This window comes from Mandrillus leucophaeus, unplaced genomic scaffold (assembly GCF_000951045.1).
Source record: "Mandrillus leucophaeus isolate KB7577 unplaced genomic scaffold, Mleu.le_1.0 Scaffold798, whole genome shotgun sequence".
Taxonomy (NCBI): Eukaryota; Metazoa; Chordata; class Mammalia; order Primates; family Cercopithecidae; genus Mandrillus; species Mandrillus leucophaeus.
Genome location: NW_012108674.1, coordinates 1,457,368 through 1,482,456, shown reverse-complemented (window position 1 = coordinate 1,482,456; position 25,089 = coordinate 1,457,368). Strand labels below are relative to the sequence as shown.

The 25,089-nt window shown below is 38.5% G+C and overlaps 1 protein-coding gene across 1 annotated transcript in view; it reads left to right on the top strand.

Annotated features, from left to right (window-relative positions):
- FBN1 (fibrillin 1) overlaps positions 1-25,089 on the top strand; it is a 238,359-nt gene that overhangs the window by 124,289 nt on the left and 88,981 nt on the right. Inside the window, exons 10-19 of the mRNA XM_011967291.1 lie at positions 1,363-1,521; positions 5,759-5,938; positions 6,594-6,734; positions 8,462-8,581; positions 11,977-12,102; positions 13,455-13,577; positions 17,006-17,128; positions 18,213-18,365; positions 23,097-23,150; positions 24,721-24,846. Of these exons, the coding sequence (XP_011822681.1) occupies positions 1,363-1,521; positions 5,759-5,938; positions 6,594-6,734; positions 8,462-8,581; positions 11,977-12,102; positions 13,455-13,577; positions 17,006-17,128; positions 18,213-18,365; positions 23,097-23,150; positions 24,721-24,846 (1,305 nt within the window). The remainder of the gene's footprint in view (positions 1-1,362; positions 1,522-5,758; positions 5,939-6,593; positions 6,735-8,461; positions 8,582-11,976; positions 12,103-13,454; positions 13,578-17,005; positions 17,129-18,212; positions 18,366-23,096; positions 23,151-24,720; positions 24,847-25,089) is intronic.

Below are 25,089 nucleotides of genomic sequence, written 5' to 3'. Positions count from 1 at the left end.
CTACAATTAGATGGTCCCATCTGAGGGTGATGGGAGACAGTGACAGATCATCAGGCATTAGATTCTCATTGGGAACACGCAACCTAGAACCCTCGCATGCGCAGTTCACAACAGGGTTCACCCTCCTATGAGAATCTAGTGCTGCCACTGATCTGACAGAGGTGGAGCTCAGGCGGTAATACCAGCAATGGGGAGTAGCTGTACATACAGATGAAGCTTCACTCATTCACCTGCCGCTCACCCCTGCTGTGCAGCCCAGTTCTTCACACGCCACAGACCAGGACTGGGGATGGGGGCCCCTGAGGGTTGGAGACCCCTGCTTTAAATAACAAGCATATTGACAATATTATTTACTATTCAAAATTTAATTTTATATGATCTCTATAGAGATACAGTTTACTTGAAGAGAGGTACACCCTCGGCACATGTCAGGCAGGTAAAAGTGTTTTGCACTTTGCTACCCGCCTTCACTGTTTCATGGTAATATCTCAAAGGCGTAGCAAGCCGTTAGGTTTTTCCTGTGTCACAAACTCTTTCGGTAACCCAGAGTTGCACTGCAGTGTGTCGGACATCATGACACTTAGACATGATGTAACCCAATAGAAGTGATGTAGAAAAGTGTCTTACCATGTTGCTTTGAGAAGACACTTGCTGCCAAAAACAACAACAAAATCCTTCTAGAGCTATTGTATCCTATAGGACTAAGAACTTGGAATCATGTGCCATTTTGAAGTTATAAATAATTAGTACCTTATAAAATCTGTTAGGGCCCCAAGACAAAAGGAAATCTTGACTAATAAGCATCGGATCTAAATGCAAAGTGGCTCATTCTTTAAACAAAACAAAACAAAACAAAAACTTATGTCTGACTCTCACAGTTACAGACTGAAAAATAAGAAAGATCTTTTAGAAATATAGACTGAATGTTGTTTTAAAATAGATTTACATAACTATTTTCCTAAAATGACTCGAATTAAGTAGTTTGAAACCAAGGAAAACCCAGTCTCTCTTCAGCATAGAGACATATAAAGATGTATATATAATTAACTGTCACTGCTGGTGATTTTCTTAGCCTCTCTTTTCCTATGGTACACATGGTTTTAATCATTCGTTCCCACCTTGGGTATGGAATGTGGGACTTCAGCCACGTGCACCAGCACACAGGGGTAAAAGGTGTGAGACCAGGGATTTCTGACTGAGTATTGTTCCCGTGCAGCGCTCGCAGCTTCCCTTCCAGGGGGCAGAGGTGTGAATTAATCCTGCCGTAGCCCAAGTGTGAAGTGTGGAGCTGCTGTGGCCGGGGAATGTTGTTACAAGTCTCATCTCAGTGATGTGTGTGTGTATGTGTTTCTTTGTCCTCAGATGTTCGCCCAGGATACTGTTACACAGCACTGACAAACGGACGCTGCTCTAACCAGCTGCCACAGTCCATAACCAAAATGCAGTGCTGCTGTGATGCCGGCCGATGCTGGTCTCCAGGGGTCACTGTCGCCCCTGAGATGTGTCCCATCAGAGCAACCGGTAAGAGCCCTGTTATCTGCAGAGTATCCTCACAAGCCCAGTGACAATGTGCATGATGCAGACATAATGGAAACCGGGGTAAATGAATAGACTCCAAAAAATATAAGAGATGACATCCAGGGAAATCTCCCCACATAATGCAGAGAGAAAAAACAGAGGTCTGTATGAAGAGTACTGTTTTCAGGTACTGCTTTTGACTTAGCTGGCTTATTACTACTTAACAGAAACGTTTTGGGGAAGTACTTATTCTCATTTTAGTACTTACTGGCTCTCATGTAGTACTCAAAAGCTCAGTAGGGTAAAACTCAGCTCTCAGAATTTTTCAGATAAGTTGTTCAGGAGACACACTTCCTTTTTCTTAACATTGGACTCTTTCCTTCCTGCAAAGTCCTGCTTATTTTTTTTTCCTTCACAGTATCTCTTTTATCTGTCCATTTTTTTGTTTCCATTAGAAGCATATTTTCCTTAGTCTGGACTGTTCCTGCAGCCTCCTAACTAGTCTCTGAAATCCACCATTGCCATGTATCTTTCCCAAAGTATGAGTCAGTGAAGTTCAGTTTAAAAAATTGTGTCTAGGAGGAAAAAGGAGACACCTTTTGACTAATTGAGCATATTTCAAAACACCATGTTGTATACAATGAATGCATACAATTTGTATTCGTTAGTTTAAAATACATAACTAAACAAATATATAAATACAGCACACTTTCGTTAGTCCAGAAAGATGTCCAAAAATATTTCTCCAGGACGAACTCAGGCAATATTTAGTGGCCAATTCACTCCATTTCTTGCAAAGAACATTTGCTACTTAGCACAGCATTTAGAGTCCCCAAATCTGATCCCAGTTCACCTTTTAATTCTTGTTCTTTATAGTAGTTTAAATTATATGATTGAGTTTTCATTGCACCCAATCTGAGCATTTCTAAATTCAAGTTGACTTTTTTTCTAAAACTTCTTGCCAGTTCAGTCTCTTTCTCCCTACTCCTGCCATCCTTGCCTGTTATATGTCCTCTAGTCTTGTTAAAGATCTACTCAAACATGACCTAATCCATGAATGTCTCCAGGTAGCTGCAGCTGGAAGTGCTCCCTTCTTCCTCGTGCTCCTGTGGTTCTGGCTGGTAGTATGACTATGGCATGAGTCCTATATGTGTGTTCACACATTGCTCTTTTACTGGTTGATCAATCTCATTAGGAAATCTCATTCATTATTGTAGCCTCATATTTCTCATGCTTTTTACACTTCCACAATATTCAGCAAAATCTTGCTATAGGAGGCATTCAAATAGAGCAACTTACTAGGCAACATCTTTCCCACCAGTTGAGCATATTTCAAAACATCACGTTGTACACAATGAATATATACAATTTTTACTTGTCAATTAAAAATAATAATACATAAATAAACAAATACATAGATGAACTTTACCTTCTTTAGTCCAGTAGGGAACCATTTAGTGGATCACTGTTTAGAAGCACATGACTTCCTACTAAGTCAGGGCCTAGGTGCCAGGACAATGGCTTTTAAAATGCATACGTTAACTTAGGAACTCAGCAGCTTTGATGTGGATTCCTTCCTGTGTTAAGGCGTTGAATAGAGAAGAGGACTAGAGCAGGTTTAGGTGCCTGCAGGAAGACCTACTTTGGGACAGTTGGAGAAGACGACCAGGTTCCTGTGTGTGGCTTTACAGGGAGCTGTTCTCCCAGGTATACCACTGAGAGATGCACAGCCCTGAGAAGCCTTGGGCAAAACAGATTTATAGAGCAAAATAATTTGCAGGTAGGTTTTTGTTTGTCCAAATGCTCCAGTACCAGTGCTAGAGATCTGGGCTCTTACAGAGAGTGACGCAGGAAGGATTTTAGATTGGCCAGCTTTTTACTCTTTAAAAAATAAATCAGCATCATCTTGGGTTCAGTGGAGATAGGAAAGATGGACATCAGCTGAACAAAATTAGCGCCATGTTGCTGATCCTGAATGTAAAGGGGCAATGAGAAGATTACTAATCTGTAAAAAATAGGAAGAAATATAGGATTCAGTCTGATGCACTTTCCTAGAGGGGTTAAGATGAATTTAATGGCATTCTTAAAATAAAATACCCACCTAATTAGCACAAAGGCTGATAAGTTATTTCTTTTACATAAATTCAAAAAGTCTTAAAAAGAAAGGCTGAATTGGTACCTACAAATGCTTAGAAGCAAAGTGAGTTCTGTAATATAATTGTCATTCAATTAAATCCAGCACATAGTTAATGAATTCTTATTATGTGCAATTTGCAGGGCAAGGCTGAGAGTGGGAACTAGTCATGAGTTAGAGATGATCCCTGACTTCAAAGACTACACAGTCTTAGTGATGGGAATTTGGTAAGAGCAGGTTCCCAGAGAATGATGGATATGGCACATACAGATGATCAATCTATAGGAAGAGTCATTGTTGGTTGACAAGCAGGATTGTGACATCCTGAGTCAGGGAAGCATGAACAACATAGAATTCCTTTACAAATACATTCGAGTATGTCAGTATCTCTGTGATTTGAAATTCCAGTGAAATCATAATTAAAATGCTATAAGAGAATTCTCTGAAAACATAAACTTGACCTGAGCTGGAAATGTCAAATAAGAATGAAGAAACTTTAGAAACGGACCAGAAAGTACCGTTCATAGTAGCTAGGCATATTTAACCTCATATAAATTGGCAGAATGTCCCATGGGGTTGAAATATGAATGCATTTCAGTAAGACATGTTACTATCTGAAAATAAGTTAAATTGTAGTCTGTAAGGAAAAGAAAAATATTAGTCTAATTTCTATTAATGGCTAAAACTAGCATAGAAGGTATCCATGAGAAAATCGCTGTACAACTGGGAAAATAAAATTACCAACATCCTAGCAAGAGAGGAAAGAAATGAAATGTAAGAGTCACATAGGCTACTTACAGAAGGCAACTGTGATAAAACATGGCTATTTGTAGGCAACATGAAAATGAATAAAATAAATACAGCCTTGGAAACCTGGATACTGCTTAAAAACAGCTTTTTGGAAGCCCAGAACAAATGTGTCAAAACCTAAAGATGGTTTATTTGATAAAGACCTGACGCTGTGAAAAATAGTAATCATCCTGAAAATGCAGAATCATAGGGAAGCAGATGATGAAGTCAGGATGTCCTCATTCAGAGGGTCACTATGCAGCATTAATACCAGACCCACCACCCCTTGGTATTTCTCCTCCCCTTATGGACCACTTCTCCATTGATAATGCTTTCTTTTATGAATCAGTATTCTTCAGGGTTCTGTCCTTGTACTCCCTTCTGTTCCCCTTCCACACCACCCTTACATGAGCTCATCCATCCCCATGGCTTTGAATATCACCTGTCTGTACTGATGACTCTGAAACTCACATCTAGCCTTGATTCCTCTAAGCTTCACACTGTCTTTTACAACTGCGAAGTGATAGCTCCACTTGGATGTCTGATATCTCAAAACTCATATGTTCAAAATGGAACTTGGCTTCTACCCACCAAACCTGCTACCACCATGATTTTTCCCATCCAGGGAAGGGCGCCAACATTCACCCAATTGCTCAACCAGAAAACTAGGAGTCATTCTTGACTTCTTGTCTCATGAGCTCTGACACTTATTACTTCACTGAGCACTATACATTTATCTCTAAAATGTGCTTCAGATTTGTCCACTTCTGTCTGATTCAATCACTGCCTCCCCCATCCAGACATCATCATCTCCCCCTTGGTCTTCTGTGACAGCCTTGCCTCCCCGCAGTAATGTTCTTCATATGTTGTAATTGTAAGCATGATCTTCTGAAAATGGTCATCTGATCATGTCCCGCCCCTGTTGAAGATATCCAGTGGTTTTACACTGTGCATAAAATAAAATCCAAACTTTTTAATGTATTCTGTGGAGCCCTGTGGGATCCACAGGTGGGACTGGATGGAGAAAGTAATACTTTATGTTTTCCACGAGGTGAATGTTGATACAAATAAAGACTCCAAGGTTTTGGGAGGAATATGGCTTTGGTTTTGAAATATTGTTCCAGAGTGGTTGCTGCTGCAGGTATTAAAAATGGAAATCCAGTCAGTTGCTCCTTTTTCTTTTCTCCAATTGACCTGTGAGTTTTGAGGATCAATTTTACTCAAAAATACCTTTAAAAAAATAAGGATGACTTCTGTGGGCCTATGATCATAAGCTACAGCTCAGCTGTTGTGTTTTGTTTTGTTGTGTTTTTCTAGAGGATTTCAACAAGCTGTGCTCTGTTCCTATGGTAATTCCTGGGAGACCAGAATATCCTCCCCCACCCCTTGGCCCCATTCCTCCAGTTCTCCCTGTTCCTCCTGGCTTTCCTCCTGGACCTCAAATTCCGGTCCCTCGACCACCAGTGGAATATCCATATCCATCTCGGGAACCACCAAGTAAGAATTCAAAAATCATCTAGTTATTTTTCTTGCATTGTTCAAGTTAACATTTTTTATTATTTATTTATGCTGCTTTAGTCATTAAATAAGTTTATAAATTGTTATATTAATTTTTGGTTTACATATGTTATCTGTATCTATATCATCTATATATCTCAATTTTCCTATTGCATAGAGAAAAACGGGAGGCTTCCTATTCTCCAGAGATTAATGTCCTTTTGTTATGGATGTTTTCAGGCAACTATGGGAGAGTTATGGGCGATAGTTAAATCTGATTCACGGAAAGGGTTAATGGAGAGGATATAAAATTATACTTTAGGTTATAGAGCTTGCAAGGCAGTTTCATAAGTAGTTCAATACCAATCTCTCTGTGCCTTTGTTATTTCTGCAAACTAGAGGTTTGAGAGTGAGGTGGTGAAGAGGGCAGGGAAAAGCAGCCTGCAGCTGAGTTGCTAGCTCCCCTATGCACACGTAGTGCAATGTGATCTCTGTTGGCAGGGTGGAAATATGTTCTGTTGTCACTAGACGACCTTTGCCCAAAGAGTGTCCTCTTTCCTTTCTGATTCAACATCTTATTCATTATTGTCAGATTAAGTACTGATGAAAGGTACCATCGTTAAAATAATTTTATTGGGGCTTAATGTTCTTCTAGGGGTGCTGCCAGTCAACGTCACTGATTACTGCCAGTTGGTCCGCTATCTCTGTCAAAATGGACGCTGCATTCCAACTCCTGGGAGTTACCGGTGTGAGTGCAACAAAGGGTTCCAGCTGGACCTCCGTGGGGAGTGTATTGGTACGTGATCCATCCTAGGTTGGCACCACGGGTCTGTTGCAATTCTGTTCCTTGACTCTGCTGGTTTTCGATTGCTGCTATAACAAATTACCCCAAACTTGGTGGCTTAATACAATACAAGTTTATATTATCTTTCAGCTCTGTAGGTTAGTAGCCCAACACAAGTCTTACTGGGCTAACATCCAGGTGTTTGGAGGGCTGTGTGCCTTTTGGAGGCTCTTGGGAGGAATCCATCTCCTTGCCTTTTGCAGCTACTACCAGCTGCCTGTGTCCTTAGCTCATGGCCCCGTCCTCCATCTTCAAAGCCAGCAGCGTTGCATCTTCAAATCTCTTTCTCTCTCTCTCTCTGACTCTCTCTTGCAATTCCCTCTTCCACATTTAAGGATATTTGTGACTGCATTTGGCCACCTGTATAATCCAGGAGACCCTCTCCATCTCAAGATCACTGATTACCAACCTTAATTCTATCTACAACTTTAATTCCCCTTTGCTAGCTATATAACATATCCATAGGTTCTGGGAATTAGGGCATGAGCATATTTGGGAGGTCATTATTCTGCCTATTAAAGTTACTTTTAACTTTCATTGTAAAAGATACTCAATTCGTTTCTGGTAACTCCAATTTAAGACAACCTACCAAAAGCCTAACCATTAAAAGAAAACATTAAAAATATCCCCAAATTATGGAATTTTGCACATTATACTAGTCTAAATGTGTAGCTTACCAACTCTCTTAGACTAATTACTTTAAATGGAAGAAAGAAATTTTAAATTGCTGATGAGGCATTTAAGCTGGTGAAGGGAGAAAATGTAATACAAGAGTAATCAATTTGTTGGATTGGATAAGAATGCTCAGTTCCTATCAACTTGTTTTTAAAATAAACTCACCTCTTGGTTCTGTTATGAATTCTAATTTTATAATTGTAAATTTATGATTGGTCAGAAATGATGAGTTCTTACTTTCCCGAACTATTTAATTTCCTGGTGATGTGAACACCCCTTCTAGAGGTCATCCAGATCTGAGTAGAAGTGGAAACATTTAACTCAGGGTTGGGGAATGTGAGGTCAGATCTGTATCTGCCACTAAGAAGCATGTGGACAACTGGGTTATCTTCGCTAAATTTTAGCTTCCTCCTGTTTGCAAGTATGGTCATATAAACCAGTTTATCTCTAAATGTACTGATAATTCTAAGTGACTGTAAAACTAGTGTGAGCTTGTGTATTGAACACATCTGGGGATGGGGTCGACTCTATGGTGATTGAGAACTGCCCTTTAAACAACAGTTGCTTCATGTTTTGTTCTGACATTTTAGTGGAACTCAGCAGGGAATGCTTGGATATGGTTAGACCTTCTTTTCATTAGAAAAAATAGAGCTTCAAGAGATACTTGGAATCCTATCCACAAGCCACTTCTGAAATGTTAGTCTGTTTGGTTCTCTTCGATCAGACTTAAGGAAGAGAAAATGTTTATTAGATCAGATTGTTGAGTTGCTACTTGTTTGGAATTTTTCTCCGCAAAATGACACATGAAAATAATACACTTTAACTGCTCAACCAGTCTTTGAATGGCTAATGACATATTGTAGTGGAAAGAAAAAAGATCCTTTTATTATGTTATTTATTTCTCAAAAGGAAAATGTTTTATATGTGTAAAAGGAACCAAGAACATCTTAGAATTATGAGGTATTGCTATCTAATTTTGCACTAAAATACATTGTGCTTTGCAGATGTTGATGAATGTGAGAAAAACCCCTGTGCTGGTGGTGAGTGTATCAACAACCAGGGTTCATACACTTGTCAGTGCCGAGCTGGATATCAGAGCACACTCACACGGACAGAATGCCGAGGTATGGTCCTGGCGTGGAATGTGGGACATATATGCTAACTGGGGGTTGACTTCAGACGAGTTCCATGGAGTTTAAATAACCCATGCCGGAAGAGACTAATAGAGTTCCATGGCTTTTTTGAACTTAGTTCCACCTATTGTCATTCTGAAAGACAGTGTCATAAAATCTGGCAAGCATTGAAGTTATTTTATAAGATGCATCCATGCCTGCAGGAAAAATCTTATTTTCAGTACTGATGTCTCGTCACTATTATTGCCTCTTAAGTTTTCATGTGAGAAGTAGAGAGTGGGATTGTCCTTTGTGACGCATCAACTAAGGAAAATTTCAGTTGAAATTATGGGCGATTAATTTCTTCATGGAAAGTTCTAAAAGCTAAGGATGTCGCTCTAAGCCCTTGCTGCTTTTTAGTGTGGTCAGCAGCAGCATCACCTAGAGCTGCTTGGAAAGGCAGGATCTCAGGTTCCACCACAGACATACTGTTGGAGACTTTGTATTTTAACAAGATCCCCCAGCGATCTGTATGTACATTGAAGTTTGAGAAGCACTGCTATAAATGTCCCTCATAAAAAATTTCCCATCAGGTTTATTAACTAATTTATTAAGCCATCCAATATGCCTTTTATTAAATGACTTTAATGTACTAAGTTTCTAAAACAAATAAATAATGATCCCTGTCAGGGAGCCCAAACGTCTATCTCCATCTCTATCTCTAAATTGAGCACAAAATGAACTGTATCATTAATCAGTAAAGACAGAAAAAAATAGGCAAATACTCTATTAAAGTTAAATAAAAGGGGCCATCAGTGATAGACTGGATAAAGAAAATGTGGTACATTTATACCATGGAATATTATGCAGCCATAAAAAAGAATGAGATCATGTCCTTTGCAGGGACATGGATGAAGCTGGAGGTCATTATACTTAGTAAACTAACATAGGAACAGAAAACTAAATACCACATGTTCTCACTTTTAAGTAGGAGCTAAATGATGACACATGGACACCCAGAAGGCACCAGCACACACTGGAACCTATTGGAGGGTGGAGGGTTGGAGGACGGAGAGGATCAGGGAAAATAACCAATAGGTAGTAGGCTTAATACCTGGGTAATGAAATAATCTGTACAACAAATCCCCGTGAAAGAAGTTTACCTATTTAACAAACCTGCACATGTATCCCTGAACTTACACATGTATCCCTGTATCCCTTAACTTATCCCTTAACTTATTTAGAAGTTAAATAAAAGATAGTGAGGTTTATATCACTTTAGAAAATTGGTAGCCATTGACAAGAGTTAATTTTATTTGCCTCTTTTAGCAAAAGCTCTTCGTGAGTTGAAGACCTATAGAAGTTTTAATTTTTATCAGTGAACTGGTTTCAAAATTTTTGAATTTGGTTCTCACGTAGAGATTTCTTGCCATCAGTGTATTTTAGTGCACTACATATAAATGACCATTTTAAGCAGAAAAACTGGAACAAGGCCTTTGAACTTGCTAACATTTCTATTAATTAATTATAAATGTGGATAGGTTGAACACTTAACTGAATTGAGAACCTTCTTAATATTATGACTGTTGTTTAAAATAATTAACATGTACAAATAGCGTATTAAGCATTTTGCAATAATAGAAAATAAAACGAAATCAATGTCCAGAGACTGCACTGTTAAATAAGCCAAGAGAAGTGGTTATTGAGAGCACTCAGCTGGGGCAAGGGCCAGCCAGTATAAACGCATGTATGTGGTTGTTATCAATCTGAGACTTAGTATTGGAGACTGAGGATGACCTGAATACTTCAAGCACTGACTTCTTTAAGAGCTAGCGCTAAGGTTATCCTGAAAATAAGAAGTTGAGAATGTGTTCACATGATTTTGTGGATGAAAGTTGCCACAGAATGGTCCAAAAGGCTGTGCACATAGCTGGGAAGTATGTGAGGGGCCGAATAGAAGCGGACAGAAGGACGGGCAGAGACACAGTAGAGGAGAACTTTGAATGGCCAGCTTTAAATTTGTCTTATAAGGCAATGGGGAACCCCGTGGCATTCTGAAATCGATGAGGAGAGAAAAAGGTGAACTCTTTATCCTGTTTATTTTCAACTTGGGCCTCAAAAAATTATAGGATCCTTAAAAAAAAAAAAAAAAGTCTGCTCAAGAATATGTGGTTTTTACCATTTTTTTGGAGTGTGGAGCAAGTCTGATTTTTAGCAAGGATTAAGAAATAAATGAGAGAGAAAAAGATCGTAGGTTGTTGGCACAAAGATCAGACAGAAGAAAAGCCCAGACTGCCTCAGCTCGTCCAATGACTTGTGTGGAAACCACTGCAGGATCTGCCCAGAAAGAAAGTGCATCTGAGGGCCAACCACAAGACATCATGCAGACGCGGGGTAGACAGTCAGCGTAACTGAGGTGCCATAAACGCACGTGCTCATTGTGCAGGGGATATTTAGGGCGCTTATACTCAGACAAATGTGGCCTCAACTCTGCATAGATAGGAATGTTCCCACCCAACTCCACATAGTTTCCCAGTCCCTATCTTCTGGGAATAAGCCCTGGAAGTGATTTTGTGCCTGTGTAGACAAAGAGGTTTGTGTTCATCCTCTTTGATGTTTATCCAGGTTTGTAGCTTCTAGAAACTGAGAAAAACAGATAATCCAGGGTACCATGCTATCCACTTTGGGTTGATTATTCATCTTTAAGTGAGAAATCAGATACAGGTTGTTTGAGTTATTGTTTTTTTAACACTTCTGTATCAAGCTTTATTGTGTACTTTGGCACAATACTAACCACAGTAGGAAAAAAGGAAAACTACCCTCACAGAATCAATATTTTATTTGGTAGATAGAATACTCGTAAAGTTGTTTTTTAAAAGACTAAGAATCTATCAGCAATAACCCTGCACGTAAACCAGAATTACCATAAAGAAGACGAACGTTTTAGAGATATGATTGATGGTTTTCAGGCAGAATTAAGGTGATTATTTTAAAAAGTAGCGTTTTTTGGTATTGTTGTGAGATAGCTATAAAATATGTCTTTTAAAATTATGTATTTAAAGATGCCAGCCAAATTTCAGTATAAATAATGATTTATACTGGTTAAATAAATGTGCTTGGAAAATGGTGAAGAAGAATCTATTTTGTTTACAGACTTCAGATTTAAGGAGTCTTATTAGAAATTAGAGTTAGCTCTAATGCAATTATACAGGTTTTTTATCATGTCTTTTCAACTCTGATAACCCTAAATATCACATTATTTGATAACCAGTTTATGTTGGAGAATATTATTAAGTAATTAAAACCAAAAGCTAAGATCATGAGTTTGCAAATGGAGGGAGGGGGAAATAAAATAATTTTAACTCCCCTAAATAAAGCTATTTCTTCTTTTTAAACTTTGGTTTTAGACATTGATGAGTGTTTACAGAATGGCCGGATCTGCAATAACGGACGCTGCATCAACACAGATGGCAGTTTTCATTGCGTGTGTAACGCAGGCTTTCACGTTACACGAGATGGGAAGAACTGTGAAGGTAATAATAGTATACTAATGTTAGTCCTCTCCTTCCATTGCAATTTCAGTATCAGAGGTCTTTAACAAGACCAAATAACGAGTGAAATGTCAAAGTATCAGATATGTTTTATTTATTTTATCTGGGAGGGAAGCCTGATTTTCCACAATATTCATTTCTTAATTTACATTTATGTGAATCAAATAACATTTTAATTTGCTAGGAGAGCTTGCCCTTTAAAGATCCCTGGTGATGATGAAACTTTTGTGGCACAATGTCATGCTTCCTAATTTTATACAATCAGAATTTATACATTTTTAAAAAATAGGACATACCTAAGTCCATGTATTATCTAGCCATTTATAATCTTTTTGCTTAAAGTGTCTGCCTAGTAATAAAATGCTACTAATCAGTATGTGAAATATATATCTAAAATATATATAATGTAAAATACATATTATATATATTTTCTATATATGTAATATATATATTATGTATATATGTTTTTCTAAATATGTAATATATAGATAATATTCATAAAATACATATTTAAATAGAAATAATACATATCTAAGATATAAATATACATCTAAAATAAATATACATTATATATGTCTAAAATATATATATTATATATATCTAAAATATGTATATATAATAAATTACTTTGGTCTTTCTAAAGCCTATAAGTGAAAACACTGTGTCTAGAAGAGCAAGTGCCTCCCAAGACAGCTTTAATATTAAATAAAATAACATACTGATGAATTTAAAGAACGATCCCCAATGTTTAAGGTATCTTAAAGGTTCACTGGCACATCTATAATCCATAGTTGAGCCATGTATTTTAAAAGTCCACTTTTTACCTGCCTCTATTTAAAATTGCTTCAAACTACAAGTTATCTTCTGGCTTTCATCTTTAAAAGAATTAGGATGTAGCCTAAATACATTTCAAATTCCTCTGATCTTAGTTTTGACTTATTTTCATTTTCAGAGCATTAGAAGTAATATGATTCTGTGAAATAAATATACCCACTAGGCTATTAGCACATTTTTCAGTTTGTAATCTATTATTCCTAAAAAGGACCCTGATAACTTCTATGGAGTCAAATTTTATATATTTTATAAATAGATATACCTATAAATCTGGCCCTAAAGTTTACATGCACCTGCCAAAACTCAAGAACTTGAGATATGTATTTCTTATGTCCCATCTTCTCCTTCCTTAGGTGATATTATTTGGATGAAAATTAGCCTTAGACTGTAATAACAAAAAGAAAGAAATATGAAGAAACAGAATTATTTTCATCCAGATTGGTTTCCTTCGTAAGCTTACTCTTCTGGTCTTAAGAAAATGTACGTTTCGTATTTTTCAGATATGGATGAATGCAGCATAAGGAACATGTGCCTTAATGGAATGTGTATCAATGAAGATGGCAGTTTTAAATGTATTTGCAAACCTGGATTCCAGCTGGCATCAGATGGGCGTTATTGCAAAGGTTTGTGCTGTGAAACCTTAGATCATGTTCTTCGCCTGCCTTTTCTCCTCTTTTTGTTGTTTAGAGGTACTGCCTTTCTTTACTGATTCTCCCCACTTACAGTACCTTGAATTTTGGTTTGGGAAACCTGACTGAACCTCCTTCTTAAATCCAACCATCCAAAGAGCTACAGTTTATGCCCTTAAGATTGTTGTTATTTCAGAAACAGTATTCTCAAAGGAGTCAAAAGCTATGTAGCAAATAAATAATCCAAACTGCCTGTTGGTCTTCCAACAGATGTGGGCATTGTTCTAAAGAAGCTGAGTTCTACCTCTTCTTTCCAGTTAGGGAATAATGGTGGTTAGGCTTCTTGATGGCTGTTATTTGCCACCTCTTACATCTTTACCTGGACAGAATAGGTGTAGAATGTTATTTGCAATGATCTCTTCCTCATAATTTCCTCCAGGCATCTTAAGATACAGATTTTTTTTTAAGGATAATTTATTTAGGCGTTATCAAGTTAGGTAAGCAAGAAGGGAAACAGGATTAAGCAGAATAAATAAACAACCAACAACCATTTTTTAGTTTGGTAAACCATTTTGAAATAATCTCATTGCTCCAGGTATTGAAGCAAAAATGAGGATTTTTATTTTTGCTGTTGAGAATTGGGGTCCTAAGAAAAGTTGCTGGAGACAAATTTGTGCTTAGTGTCTCCTGTCTTATGCAGGGATCAGTGATTATTGCACTTGGTCCAGGATCTGAGTTGGAACCAGACTTCTTAAAGAACCTCATACTCAAAACAGGTCCAGAAAATCTGCTAAAATGCTGCACTTAGAGCTTCTGGGCATAGTTTCAGATGCAAAAGTGTAGAGGGTCAAGCTATTCAAGGTAGAGAAAAGCAGGATAAAGTCCTATGGTGCCTCTTCTCTGTGTGCCCCTAGTGGACAGCTTTGGTAAACGTGTTATGGAAGAAAGCCTTGTATTAAGTCCTTGGCAAGATGTGCATTTTCTCCAGGCTGAAAAGAACTTCGAGCCCTTGGTTGTTTACCTACATTCTCTATGACCTTCACATCAATGGCTCTTAATATTGTGCAAATCTGTCTTCCCAGCAAGAGAAAACAGTTGGGTGTTTCAAATTTGAAGTAGGAAGGTGGTTTCTGTACTTTTGAGCCCTGTGGTGGGAGGAACTTATATGAGAAGACAGGATTAACACATAGAAATATTCTACAGTATAAAATAGCATAAAACAAAGTGTCAAATTGCGCAAATTTAGCACTGTACAAGTAAAAAAGAAAAGGGAAGAGAATGATTGCTGGAATATTTGGAATTGGGCTTCCAAAAAAAATAATAGAAAGAAATATGAAAACCCCTTTGTGAGCAGACCTAGGAGAATACATAATCTTCTTGTTGATACACAGAGCACACTAAGATTCACTTTTAGTGCCTCTAGGCTCCTGCTGACCCAGGCCACAGCGTCTCTGCATTAAGTATGGCCAACAGATAATGCTGTGACCTCACAGATGAAACCAGGTTTGGCCACCATTGGCAACCAGTGAAATAGTATCCTATCAATAAATTGATTGTTCTATTAATTTGAAAGTGCTGATGATATGGATGGTTTGTTCTGACTTTAGCATTCTGGCTTAAGGATCTGAGAGAGAGAGAGAGCTCCATAGCTCTGTATTATTATCAATGTCTTCTTTTTTCTAGCTTATAGAGCATAGGGTACACACACTGTAATAAGACTGAAGGATGAAAAAAGACAGAAATTAATCCCATGTGCACTGAATTTCTTCCTTTTTATAATCTTTCTCTTTATGCCATGGGATAAGATTTTCTCTTAGCCCTGAGCACTTAGTCCTGAGCCCACAAAGATGTGACTGTTCAAAGCTGAATCAACAATGCTAATTCAATCTCCGCAGTTAACTCATCTGATCAACAACATGGCTTCTCTGTTCACTCTCTGAAAGTTGAGGCCACTAAATTTGACCAAAGTTACCTTCCTTCGGATCTACTTCACATCTCCATTCTTATTAAAAGCTCTTTGTGTTACCTTTCAGGTTGTAGTCTCCACGTTTTATTGTGTGTCACAGTTTGAACAAAAAGGTGACCAGAATAACTAACCAATTTGAGTTCCTGTATTTAAATATAACTGCTGTTTCAAATACAATCTGTACACAGAACCTTGGACCACCCGAATATATTTTGTGCCAAACAACACAAGCTAAGTGAAACACGAAGGTGTTTTACTCTCAATTTGCCTTTTTAAGGTCAGGAGAAAGTTAATAGTCACATACACTAGTTGTATATTGTAAAAGGAGTTGTTATAAAATCATTTGCTTTTTTTCTTTTTCTTTTTTTTTTTTTTTCTAAGACACAGTCTCACTCTGTCTCCCAGGCTGGATGGAGTGCAGTGGCGTGATCTCAGCTCACTGCAACCTCTGCCTCCTGGGTTCAAGCAATTCTTGCACCTCAGCCTCCCAAGTAGCTGGGATTACAGGCACCTGCCATCATGCCCAGCTCATTTTTGTATTTTTAATAGAGATGGAGTTTCACCATGTTGGCCAGGCTGATCTTGAACTCCTGGCCTCAAGTGATCTCCCAACCTCGGCCTCCCAAAGTGCTGGGATTACAGGTGTGAGCCACCATGCCTGACCTAAAATCATTTGCTTCTAAGTGTTGTATGTTTTCCAAACCACAATTTTGGTGCCTTTTGTACTTCCCCATATTAAAGGGAAAAAAACCCTCCGCTATTATTAATATGTGTCCAATAAAGTATTTTACCAGACCTCCTTGAGTATACACATAAAATACCATAAAGTATTTGTAAAGTTTAAGAAAGATTTTTCTTTGCTGGGTTCCAATTACATACAGTGCTGTTACTGGCCCAGAATGGTCATCGAAGTAATCTATATTTATTTTCTGTTCTTTTTCTTTGGCGTTCCATCAAGGTTTTAGTTGTTTATCCTTTAATTTTAGGTGAATTGTCCCAGAGAGCTAAGACATGGGTGATACTAGAAGGGATGCCAGTCTTTGTGATGAATACCAAAAGGAAAGTCCTCCTGTAGTTTATTATTACCCTAGATTTCTGAGAGCCCTGGAAGAGCTACCCTGATTATGCATTACACAAAACGCTTTGTCTTCTAGCAGCCATTGTTCTCCTTCCTCCGATTCTGTTTTTGCCTTTGTGATTATTTTGGATACAAAAATCTCTTGGGAGAATATATTAAAGTTGCTTTTTATGGAAAATACGTTCCAACAGTTGATTTCTCTTGATTTTGTTACTGTTCTTTCAGAGGAAAATGAGAATGCCATTTGAGCTTTTGTTGCAGATGCTGCATGTTATTTCCTATCTTCCCCATTTTCAAGTATTAAAACATAATTGTCAATATGTTATAATTTTAGATAAACATCACTTCATTTTTAATAAGTGCCTTTCTCTGCCACAGACATTAACGAGTGTGAAACCCCTGGGATCTGCATGAATGGGCGTTGCGTCAACACTGACGGCTCCTACAGATGTGAATGCTTCCCTGGACTGGCTGTGGGTCTGGATGGACGTGTGTGTGTTGGTAAGAAAACATCATGGCTAGACTTAGGAGAGAGATTCAACCTCTGTCACTCAATAAAGCCCACTAGTAACAAACGCTGTCTACTGTAGCAGATAAGATATAAAGAATATTTGCAGAGCAACAAATCAACAGGGTCAGTTCTCTTCTTGTGTAAATTGAACATTAATTCGAGGATTAGAAAGATGAGCTAAGTGAAAAGCAAGAGAATACCCACCTATCCTTCCCCCTGTTCTTCCCTAATCCCATAGCTGTCTTCAGTTTTCTCCAGCCCTCCTTTGTTGATATTAGTCATTGAAATTGATGTGCATATGCTGTTATCTCATGATGAACATTTTAATAGAGAATTGATGTCCATGGGCAGTATAGAATGCAAAGGAGAATATGGATCATCCAGAAACCTTATGATAATAGTTTTATAAGACTTTCTAAAAAGTATGAGACTTGTTGAAAAATTGATACTAGTTTTATCCAGATTATTTTTAAGAAAGGTACTCAGTAAGCCATTTGAACTGAAAAAGGATTGGGCATAGCTGGAAACACGCTTCCTGGTGGTAAAGATAACACAGCTTAGTTGACCAACATCTACAGGTTTATATAACAAACCTTTTACAGATTAAACTTTCTCCTTTTTGGAAAGTATACCTAATTCAGACATTCAGTAATTGCATGTTTATTTTGGGATAGGCCACATTTCTAATAAAGGTCTTATTTAGCAGGATGTGAGATTCAACATTCATCCATTATTAATTCAACGTTTATTAAGTGCCTGCTCTGCACAGGCCTGAGAAAGACAAAATAAATGAGATATAATTCCAGCATTAAAGTGCCTCACATTTTGGTAAACCATGATAGTCCCTAGAAAACTGAAACAATCTGGCCATTGGTTTCCAATGCTTAGAAGCTGAATGTGTTGTGTTTCTCTATTTTTGTTTATTTTTTCTTCAAATGGAGCCCTCATATCAGAGGCATTCCCTGTGAGTTACACCAGGGATGATGGATAAACAAAGCCCTCTTCAACTTTGACTTGGGGGGTTCTGCTCTGTTTGAAGTGACAGTGTGATGACAGATGCTTCTTCCTGTTTAGACACGCACATGCGGAGTACATGTTATGGTGGATACAAGAGAGGCCAGTGTATCAAACCTTTGTTTGGTGCTGTCACGAAATCTGAATGCTGTTGTGCCAGCACTGAGTATGCATTTGGGGAACCTTGCCAGCCGTGTCCTGCACAGAATTCAGGTATGTGGTATCATGGGGATGCCCTCGTACTGCCAGCCTTCTGCCACCATTGAGGTCTTTGCATTTGTGGAATTCACAGGGAAAGATGACATTTTGCTCTCCGGGTATGCCATGTGCCTTCTTGGGGTCTTGGCAGAGGCTAGCCAGTGTCTAGTCACAGGTAGTTATCTAAGCCTCATAATCATTTGGAATAGGTATTGCATTTGTGCCTCCCATATAAACTCCCCTACCTCAATAATACTCAAGCTCTTTGCAATACATGCACCTTGCCTTGTTTTCTCAAGTTGTTTCATGATGTTTGCATTTTGCAGAAACTATTATAAAAGCAGACTTTTACACAGCATAAAGGTAAATAACTGTCATATTACTTGGCTATTTCCAATAGCTTTCCAAAAGACCATTTGTAAGTTTTGTTTACATCCCACGTATTGATTTTGGTATGGTTTTCTTTTTCGTCCTTTCTTTTTTTTTTTTTTTTTTGGTTTGAGATGGAATCTTGCTCTGTCGCCCAGGCTGGAGTGCAGTGGCATGATCTCAGTTCACTGCCACCTCCGCCTCCCGGGTTCAAGCAATTCTTCTGCCTCAACTTCCTGAGTAGCTGGGATTACAGGTGTGCGCCACCACGCTCGGCTAATTTTTGTATTTTTAGTAGAGACGAGGTTTCACCATATTGGCCCGGCTGGTCTTGAACTCCTGACCTCATGATCCACCCGCCTTGGCCTCCCAAAGTGCTGGGATTACAGGCATGAGCCACCGTGCCCGGCCCGGTGTGGTTTTCTTTAATGATTTGATTTAACCTGAGAGAAGAAAAGTATTTTTCTCCAGTGGAAGTGACATGGCCTAATTAAAAGAGAACTGGATAGCGAGTCAGAATTCTGTTCCTCCATCAACAGGCAGCCAAATTACTTAATTAGGTGATTTAGTTATTTGTGTATTTTGCTTATTTCTGAATTTTCCTCACCTACTTTTCGAAAGGATTTGAGGTGGCTTATATTAATAAACATAATTATAAAATAGAATAATGCAGAAAAGCTATCCTTAGACATCTCATCTACAAAATGAGTTGCCTTAGATAATCCAAAAGGTCCTGTCCAGTTGTAAATTATTTCTATTTATAAAACAAGAATACTTTACTGAAATTAAAACAATGTTCCACCAGTATTTAAACGCAATTTTAAGGTCACTTGGCAGTGGACCTCTAATGTCCTGAACTAAAGTTAGACATAATATTGACAATATGTGGCTCTGATTGGTTGGTTTTACATATAGGATTTAGTCAGTTTATTTCTGCCCTAAAGGAAACAAATTAAAGAGTAAATCGTAATTTTAAAAGATTTGTTATTTTAAAAATAATAGTATTTGAAAGTAACAGTTAGAAATTAAAATATATGATGAAAAGTTAGAGAAAGTTAAATGGAAGCCTTTAAAAGAAATGGGGGGCCAGGAGTGGTGCCTCACACCTGTAATCCCAGCACTTTGGGAGACCAAAGCAGGTGGATCACTTGAGGTCAGGAGTTCAAGACCAGCCTGGCTGACATGGTGAAATCTCATCTCCACTAAAAATACAAACAAACAAACAAACAAAAAGCCACGTGTGGTGGTGCGTGCCTATAATCCCAGATACTCAGGCTGAGGCAGGAGAATCACTTGAATCCAGGAGGTGGAGGTTTCAGTGAGCTGAGATAGCACCACTGTTCTCCAGCCTGGGCGACGGAGCGAGACTCTGTCTCAATAAAGAAAGAAAAAACAAATGAGGGATGCCAGTTTAAAGAAAGCAAACTTTGTTCTGGCTAATGACTTCACCCAGTGAATAATATAGAAATTGTTTTATGTATGATCACCAATCAGTTCAATGTGTTTATAATAATTTTATTATATACAAATATAATTCTATCAAAGACACTTTCCTATAACTTTATAGTTGTCTATTATTAATATCATCCTTTTGCATGTTACTTTAACTTTTGAAAATACTTTTCTTACCTACTTTGAATTTGCAGTGCAGACAAGTATCATGAAAGCTGGCACACAATAGTACAGGTGACTTGTTCACATGTTGAATGATTGGAAGAGCCAAGACTTAGAATCCAGGAGCCTTGGTGCATATAGTTATTTGCCTTTACATTTTCCTCTGGACCAAGTGCACTTCCAAAGAATTCTTAAGATCCATAGGGAAATTATGTGGGTTTATAAAAAGGTGACCAAAAGACCAGATTTCTTTAAGCAGTTGTCTTAGTCCAGTTTTTGTTGCAGTAACACAGTACCACAAATTGAATAATGTATAAAGAAAATGCATTAATTTCTCACAGTTCTGGAGCCTGGGAAGTCCAATGTCAAGGCGCCAGCATCTGTCGGGGGCCTTCTTGCCAAGTCACTTCACAGCTGAAAGTGGAAGGGCAACAGAGCATGGAGGAGTGAGAGAAAGCTAGAGAGGACTGAATGTGCTTTTATAACAACGTCACTCTCATGATAACTCACTCACTCCCATGATAATGACATTAATCCATTCATGAGGGTAGAGTCCTCATGATCTAATCACTTCTTATTAGGCCTCACCTCGCAGTATTCCTATTGCATTGGGGATTAAGTTTCCAGCACATGACCTTTGGAGGACACATTCAAACCATAGCAAGAGTAAAGCTTAACGAGAGTTAAATGTAAGACCCGGTTCCACTAACTTCTGTCTTATAGTTGAATGAATTTACCCAGAAAAGGTCCACACATGGAAGTAGTTTCATGCATTTGGTTTCTCCACCTCTTTGGTCATGAACCATCCCAATGTAGGAAAATCCCTCATTTCAAGAATGGGGGGTAGGCTGTTTAAAGTACTGAAAATACTCAAAAGGAATGTCTTCTGTCAGTTGAGGGAGAGACTCCAAATATACAAAATCCGAAGTTCATCTTTGTGGTCTGCAAGTCAGGCAAGTTGCATACGAAGCTGTTTCTCACTGGTTGCTGGAGCTCATTCACATTGTTCAGCAAGCCCTCTTGTGTCCTCAGCCTTCTGATAATGACATTTCACAGAAATGGATCAGTTAAACCCATGGGAGTGTGATTGATCAGTTAAACCCACAGGAGGGTAATTCTGGGGAATTTTCTCGTGGATCCCTCATGCCACTGTCTCTATGGCACTACGCTGAGTTAGCTCATCAATACCTATCCCTTAATATGGGTTTATAATACTTTTCTTTACTTATTTTTTATTCAGGGCCTGAGCTGTGCACAGTACATGTTAAATCATTAAACATGTAGTGTTAATTCTGTGCAGCCACCAGGTGAAATGGGAATTATCGTTCCACATTTATGGGAGAAGAAACTAACAGAGGAAAAGGGCTGCTTCCAAAACTGCCAGCAATTAGCATTGTCATTGGTATTCAAACCCATGTTTATTTGAACTCACTACAAAAAATGGTCTAGAACCGGATCCTGCCTAAATGGAAAACAATGGTGACAATAATTTGCTTCCATTTAGGCCAAACTTCAGCAAAATTGTCATTATCTCTAAAAGTCCTTTTTAGGAAACTGGCATGATTTTGGTTTTCTTGTTTTATTACAGTATTTCGTACATATTTTAGTTTTTTGCTGATATAACAGAATAAAAAGGATGGATTTCTTCTTGTTCCCAGACCTGACTTTCAAACACACCTTCCCATCTGTTGGTTTTTTGGCCCCTTCTAAGACGATTTGAAAATTAAATCCTCACTGCTTTCTCAAATTCACATTTGTTAGAAGACATGATCATTTTTGGTTGTATAACTCATTTACGTCCACTGTCATCAGGATGCAATTCTCTGGCATGCAGAAGATAGGAACTATTTGCTTCAGCAGTGAGGTGCAGTCAGCCTCTACAATAAGCCCCGGCTCTGATATCCTGTTCTCCTTCCACTTAAGCACAGATGATTTACATTTGACCATGAGACTGTTTGCGCCAGAAACCATTGGCAACTAAGGGGACACTAGTTTCCTTTCCTTGGATAGTGTGATTCCAGTTAGTTCTACATTTTCATCATTCACTCTTACGTTAAGTATTGTTGGAATTGTATGTAAAACATAGTATTAATTTTAAGAAGTAGAATTTTGATTCTATCTCAGATTTGGGGACATATTCTGTGTACTTCAGTTTCTTCAATTAAAATCTCACAGTTTTAACATTAAACAATACTTTCTCTATGGATATATCATAGAGAATGAATCCAGTATCCTGATAAATATTAACTTTAAAAATACACTTAAATGTAAGAGTAGGTATTCTGTTGTTGCACTTGTGAGAGGAGGCTAGAGAATTTGCAGAGAGAAATGAGGAAATGTTAAGAACCAATTGTACTGAAAAAACAGCTAGCAGTGAGAAACAAAATTATCCCCAAGATGGTGGGAGAAAGTTTTATTAACAGTTAAGAAACCACATTTTAACAGGCACATTTCACCATAAGTGTAAAGTGTTCCCTGGTGAACAAAATCAAGTTATAGGAAAAACACCTTTTCCGAAAGGGCTTTGCACAAGGAATTGCTGTAACTTGCCTGTATCCTTAAAAGTTGTTTTCCTCGATGATGCGTAGCCTTTAAAATGGGAGCCTGGTGTAAAGGTGACTCCCTGGGGAGATACCTCCTTTTCCGTTACCACTTAATTTTGGTTCTACTCACTTTGGAGGAAATGGTGTGTGCAAAACCAAGGGCAGGATCGACCTATTCTGCAAACAAGGGAATCATTTACTATCTGTTAATTTATTGCAGCGGAATATCAGGCGCTCTGCAGCAGCGGGCCGGGGATGACGTCAGCAGGCAGTGGTAAGGATTCCTTTCAAAATTTACTACCTTCAGTATGTGCAGAGGCAGCATCAGGCTTTCCTGTGGGTTTTTCATTGATCCCTTCACACGGGTCTGACCTGACTCCCTCTCTGGCCATCGCTGTGCCGTGTATCTGGGATGCTCAGAAGCCTTCAGTGGCAGAGCAGCCAGGGCACTGTGGGCTCTAGGATTTCTGGGTGTGGCTGTGGGGCTTGGCCACTGAAGGGGTCAGGTGCTCTCCCATTGTGGTTGATGGGTGCTCGCAGATGACATATAATGACTTTTGTTGCTCATGCTTGAGAAGGGGCAGCCTGACTCTCCTGTGGATCTTCCACTGTCAAGTACAACTCAGGATGATGGGCTGGTGGAACCATTCTCCATCTGCATTCTGAAGGATTCTTAACTGTTAAGTGCTCAGTATTATAAGATGGCAATAGGGAACAGTGACAGCAGTTAACTGAGTTGGAAGAGAATGAAATATTTAGCTAGAGAAATATCGGTGCCATGCAAGGAATTAAAGTTAAAAGGGAGAATTGGAACAAGTATGAAAATAGGTGACAAAAAAGAGGAAGGGATTATTTTATTAATATAAAGCTACGCAGTTTGATTCAGGGAGATCTGAAAGAATGTGGACTGGCTGAATTGATTGTCAGTTCAATCAGCATGATTAGTTTCATCATTGTGTGTGAATGAAAATGTGGAGGGGATATTCAGAGGAGGAAAGACGAGAGGTAAGGAAACTTATAATGAATAAGGAGTTAATGGGAAATAAGTAAGTTGTGATAGGGACTTGGAAGAAAAAAAAAGTCAACCCTAATTTATAGAAGAGTCAGGCACCAGGATTTGGGACTATCCATTCACTGATTGTCATTCTGCACCTGCCTTGACTCCTCAGTTGTGAGGATGCAGAAGAGGGAGGGCCCCACCTCAGGTGGGCAGAGCGGCGGAGGCTTTTTCAGAGCATGTGGTGTTGGAGCTGGCTTTTGACCTGTAAATAGGCCTGCTGCAGGCGTTCCTGACACAGAGCGAAGAGGGCATTATATGTTCACAGAAAAGTGTGAAGTTTGGGATAAGTAAACAAAAAATTTGTATTTTAGTTTAATCTTGAGGATATTGTTGACCCTATGAAAGTTTGAACCATGAGAATGATATAATCAGCTTGTTTTTAGGATGGTAAGAATGGTTGCAGTGTAGAGGGTAGATGGAAGAAAGAAGGGCTGGTGGTGGGAGACCAGTTGTAGGGACTTGGGACCTGCTGTTGATCCATTTTTCCATCTTGGTGCTTGGACTTGGAGAAGTCCAGGAGGTCTCCTTCGACTTGATCAGGGATTGGTTATCTTGTAGTTCCAGCTGAGACGCCAAGTTCCTCTCAGGAACTTGTGAGAGAAAGATTTGACTCAGAATATCTTACAGTGAGAAAAAGAGATCGAGTGTTCTCTTTCCAGTGAATCGATTTTTTTCCTCCAGTAGCTCCTAAGGTCATTACATGTATTGTAGTGTTATATTTTTAACAATTCATTCAATGTTTATTTTATAATGTTAATTGATTTTGAACTTGTCTGTGGTGCAGATATAAATGAATGTGCACTAGATCCTGATATTTGCCCAAATGGAATCTGTGAAAACCTTCGTGGGACCTATAAATGTATATGCAATTCAGGATATGAAGTGGATTCGACCGGGAAGAACTGTGTTGGTAAGAAGTTTTACCTGTTTTCTGAAACATTTTCTGCATAATGCATTCCTTCTTTCATTGCTGGGAGAAAACTGCCTTTGAGTAGCTTAGAGGACTAGGCAGAAGGACACTTTATACTTCTAATGTCAGCACAGCATATGCATGTCTTTAGTAACAAAAATTTACATGACTGAATCTTGACAATTTATGAATAATAATGTATCAGATTCATTCCTTGAAATGATTTGCTCCTTAAAATAAAGA